The sequence below is a fragment of the Abramis brama genome (assembly GCF_963993115.1).
Source record: "Abramis brama genome assembly, chromosome: 23".
Taxonomy (NCBI): domain Eukaryota; kingdom Metazoa; phylum Chordata; class Actinopteri; order Cypriniformes; family Leuciscidae; genus Abramis; species Abramis brama.
The window spans coordinates 7,096,702-7,101,708 of NC_139985.1; the positions used below are offsets into that span (position 1 = coordinate 7,096,702).

At 38.2% G+C, this 5,007-nt stretch overlaps 1 protein-coding gene across 1 annotated transcript; it reads left to right on the forward strand.

Annotated features, from left to right (window-relative positions):
* The first annotated feature begins 210 nt into the window (after positions 1-210).
* tdo2b (tryptophan 2,3-dioxygenase b) lies at positions 211-4,154 on the forward strand. Its single transcript, XM_084101542.1, has 12 exons — positions 211-369; positions 492-585; positions 742-832; positions 956-1,026; positions 1,174-1,301; positions 1,512-1,698; positions 1,805-1,912; positions 1,999-2,110; positions 2,519-2,576; positions 2,669-2,748; positions 2,825-2,915; positions 3,697-4,154. Exons 1-12 carry the CDS (start codon positions 335-337, stop codon positions 3,854-3,856), a joined length of 1,215 nt encoding a protein of 404 aa, XP_083957668.1. The 5' UTR covers positions 211-334; the 3' UTR covers positions 3,857-4,154.
* The last annotated feature ends 853 nt before the right edge of the window (positions 4,155-5,007 follow it).

The following is a 5,007-nucleotide window of genomic DNA, read 5'->3' on the forward strand; positions in this document are numbered from 1 at the left end:
AAACTAAATGAAATTAAATAAGTTAAAGTTTTTTTATATTTTGTTTTATTTTATTCAGTTTACGTTTATTTTTAATTAACTAGTAACCCTGGTCTAAAAAAACAAAAAAACAAAACAAATCCAAAACAATCACATTGTAAACTGTAGACACAAACACACACTCACATGCCTATCTTGCATCCTGCTTGGATAGGCAGGGTTTGACAATCCAGCATTTGATTGGACACTTCAAACCTTTAAATGCTTCACTTTGCAATGAAACACCCAGAACCTTGTGATAACCTTGTGATAACGTTGATAAGATCAATTCCTGTTGGACATTTTGAGGAAAAACATGAGTGGATGTCCATTTTTTGAAAGAAAGCATCAGTGGGTTTTATATTGTTTTAGAATTTGTTTTTTAACTAAATGTTTTTATTTTATATCAAAATCAAATGAAATACAATGTTATCAACATAAAATGCAATCTCAACATTTTTAATCAAAATTAGATTGTTTACCAGTAAAGCAGAGGAAGAGGATGAATCCCAAAAGGGCACCAACAAAGCCACTAAAGGAGGAATCGTCTATGGAGAATACCTACAGGTAATTAACTTAAAGTTATCAACCTTTATCGATATTTGTACAGATCCAAATATTAATTATTCATATCTAACATTTCAGTCTATTTTGTGGCAAATGATTTAGCAAGAAAAGAAGATGTGCATTAAGGTGTAATAACGTCAGTCTGTTTGCTGTTAGCTTGACAAGGTGCTGAACGCTCAAGTCTTGCAGAGTGAACTGAAAGGCAACAAAATCCATGATGAGCATCTCTTCATCATTACCCACCAAGGTAATCTATTTATATGTATTCATAATGTATGAAAACCTGCTCTGTTAGCTCTCACGTAGCATTAAAAAATATTTCACATTCTAAGGTTCCATTTTCACAGAATTATCCTGCTTTCTCCTTTAGCTTACGAGTTGTGGTTTAAGCAGATATTGTGGGAGCTCGATTCAGTTCGGGACCTATTCATTAAAAACCATGTGAGTTAAACTAACAAAGTGAATATTGAGTAAAATAAGTGTAACTTTAAAAAGAAGAGTTGACTTTACCTCAAGCATAATGACTTTATTTAGATGCATTTTTTTGTGCTAAAATGAAAAATGGTGAAATGTGGACGTTGCCCACAGGTTCGGGATGAGAGAAACATGCTGAAGGTGGTGAGCAGGATCCACAGGGTCACCATGATCTTCAAACTGCTGGTGGAACAGTTTGCCGTCCTGGAGACCATGACTGCCCTGGACTTCTTTGACTTTAGGTAACAGCCTCAGTCAATATAACTCATAAAAGCTCAGGTTCTCTCAGCTCAAACAACTGGCCTCAATTGTACAAAGAATTTGTGTAAGAAGTTGTGAAATTTCTATCCACCCTAGAACATTGTGTTCTATCCACCCTAGAACATTTCCACGAGTGAGCTTGCTGCAGGTCATTTGTGAATGAATCAGACTATGTTGTGTACGTGTTGTAGGGAGTATCTGTCCCCAGCCTCGGGGTTCCAGAGTCTTCAGTTCCGTCTTCTGGAGGGTAAGATTGGTGTGGCGGATCATTTAAGAGTCCCCTACAACCGTCGACACTACAGAGATAACTTCCACGAACATGAGAGTGAGACACTGCTGAGTTCGGAGCAGGAACCCTCTCTCCTTCAGCTGGTGGAGGTAAAACCTCTCATCTTCAGGTTAAAAAAAATAGAAAATTTACCACTATTGTTTTTCCGTAATTAGAATGCTATGTCAAAGTTATATGCTATTATGTGTTTTGTAGCAATGGCTGGAGAGGACTCCTGGACTTGAAAGTGATGGGTTTAATTTCTGGGGGAAACTCCAAGCCAACATCGAAGAGGGTCTCAAGATGGAGAAGCAGAAACTGGAAGTTCGTTCTGCTCTCATTTCCAATCACAATTATTTTTTTTCCAGTCATGTTACTGAGCTTAAGGTTAACATTGCTTTCACTGATAGAAACTGGAAGATTCTGAGGTAAAGCAGGAGCTTCTAGAGGATCAAAACAAACAGTCTGAGGTCTTCACTGCCCTATTTGACCCAAAACGCCATGAGCATCTTTTAAGCAAAGGTGAGGACCGGCCCACAATGCTTTGCCACTAACCGCTACTATTAAGTAGGGTTATTAACTAAAGCTATGGACTCTTTACAGACTGTGATGATACGTTTCCACAGTTATCAACATCGCAAGTCTAGTAAAGTTTTTCATAGTTTTTAAATAACAAAACGTAAGGTAGCAAATTAGCTCAATATGAATAATAAACTTGTTATAATTAATTATAAATATTTGTCATACCTTGTTTTGTGGTTGGCTGAGGGGATTATTCAGTAAATATAATGAATAATTGTGTGTCTGTTTGGTCCATCCGCTACAGTAATGGGCCTAAACATTTATAACGCTATACTTTGTTATATTACCTTGGCAGTTAATGACAAAAAATGAATTAACACTGCTGCGATTTTAATCTTTTTCCAAAAGGTGAACGTCGACTTTCTTACAAGGCCCTTCAAGGAGCTCTAATGATCAATTTCTATAGGTATGCATTTCATGTAATATCCGCTAAATTCATGTAAATATTATTTTTATTCATTATACAATGGAGACAGACCTTAATTTTTCCCCTTCCAGGGAAGAGCCTCGCTTCCAGGTGCCCTTCCAGCTCCTGACTGCGCTGATGGAGATCGATATGCTTATGACCAAGTGGAGATGTAAGCCTTTGAGTCTGAGCTCTCAATCAGAAATCTACAGCCATGTCCCACATTTAACACAAAACTTTTTCTGTAGATAACCATGTCTGTATGGTGCACAGAATGATTGGTAGTAAGGCAGGTACAGGTGGATCTTCAGGATACCATTACCTGCGCTCGACTGTCAGGTGTGTGTCTCATTTTTATTTTTCTGTGCCAGTCTGAAATACTAAACTTCCTGTGGTGTTTTGGTCATCATCTTACTCATAGAGTCATGATTACAGCTCATTTACACAGTGGTTCTTATGGGGTGCATGTCAATCAAATGTCTAAACAGCATAAAAAAAATAATGTTGTTATTTAATACCAGCGGTAACATACTACGTTGATGTTGTAAGCCTACTGATTATGTAGATAAAGTGATTTGGTGACCCAAAATGTTTGAGAACCGCTCCATGGAAGCTTGTTTCCACCAAAGAATAAAAAATAAAAAAGGTAATTGTAACTTTTTATCTCACAATTCAGATTTTTTTCTCTCTCGCAAATGTGTTTATATCACGCAATACTATGAAAAAAAGTCAGAATTGTGTAATATAAAGTCGCAATTGCATGTTGTAAACTCGTAATTTGAGAAAAAAAGTATTTTTTTCCCTCAGAACTGGAATTTATAACTCGTAATTGCAAGTTTATATCGCACAATTCTGAGAAAAGATGTCAATTGCGAGAAAAAGGTCAAAAGAGATTACATCTCGCAATTGTGAGACAAAAAAGTTGGAATTGTGAGATAAAAAGGTCGCAATTATATATTTTTACATGTGTTTGAAGATGATAAAAGGCTTTTATTGGCATTTTAATGCATTTATGGGAGTTTCACACAGTGATAAACAGTAACACTTTAACTTCAGAAAAGTGTTTAAAAAGATGAATGTTTGCCATAAATCAATGATGCCTCGTTCTCTCATCTTTCAGTGACCGTTACAAAGTGTTTGTGGATTTGTTCAACCTGGCATCATTCCTGGTACCTCGTGCCTGGGTGCCCAAACTGAACCCAAACATCCATAAGTTCCCCTACATGGCCGAGTGTTACGACAGCTCCTACAATTCATGCAGCGGTGAGGATTCAGATTAGAAAGATCAGACTTGTTTGTCCAGGCTGATGAAATGAAATAATGTCCAAGAACTCGGGAATAATGCCAAGTACTCTGTATTGATCAGCTAAAGTCTGTGCTTTTTGCTCCATTTACGTAATTTACTAGATATCGAAAAACTAGAAACTTCCCTCCACATGTTATAAACTAGATAAAGGAAGTTTAATGATGAAGTAATTGTGTATATACAAACAAATCAAGAAATCTTGTACATACTATTTATATTTGAAACATGTATGTAAAAAATGTCTTTTGTACCAATAAAAGGATATTTTTGAATGCGGCTCATTGATTTCACACACACACACACACACACACACACACACACACACACACACACACACACACACACTCTCTCACTCTTTCACACAGTCTCACTCTCACACACTCTCTCTCACACTCTCACACACTAGATAGGGAGTGCACTAGGTTCTGGAACAGAGCCGCTGTTAAACTGATTTACTACACACTCAATTCTCGGTGTGTCGACTAATAAATTAAGTGACTGTCTTCATCAAGCGCTGCTAATCAGGATCGGTCGTTTACCAAGAACACACACACTCTCTGTCTCACGCACATGCAGGCACGCACACTCTCTCACACTCACTCACACACACACTCACTCACTCTCAGTCTGACTCTCACACACACTCACACACTCTCACACACTCTCTCACACACTCTCTCACACACACTCTCACACACTCTCTCACACACACTCTCTCACACTCTCTCACACTCTCTTTCACACTCTCTTTCACACTCACTCTCTTTCACACTCACTCTCACACACTCTCTCTCACACTCTTTCACACACTCTCTCACTCTCACACACTGTCACACACACTCTCACACACACTCTCACACACACACTCTCTCACACACACTCTCACACACACACTCTCACACACACTCTCACACACACACTCTATCACACTCTCTCACACACTCTCACAAACACTCTCTCACACTCTTTCACACTCACTCTCACACACTCTTTCACACTCACTCACTCTCTTTCACACTCACTCTCACACAATCTCACACACTCTTTCACACTCACTCTCACACACACACTCTCTCACACGCTCTCACATAGGTAGTGCACTAGATAGTGTGTACACTAGATAAG

Bases quoted from the DNA above. Each gene is read 5' to 3' on its own strand.
- tdo2b (XM_084101542.1), top strand. From the start codon at position 335: ATGAGTGGATGTCCATTTTTTGAAAGAAAGCATCA. The intron at 833-955 runs GTAATCTATTTA...TTTCTCCTTTAG, and splicing joins CTTCATCATTACCCACCAAG to CTTACGAGTTGTGGTTTAAG. The intron at 1,302-1,511 runs GTAACAGCCTCA...TACGTGTTGTAG, and splicing joins CTGGACTTCTTTGACTTTAG to GGAGTATCTGTCCCCAGCCT.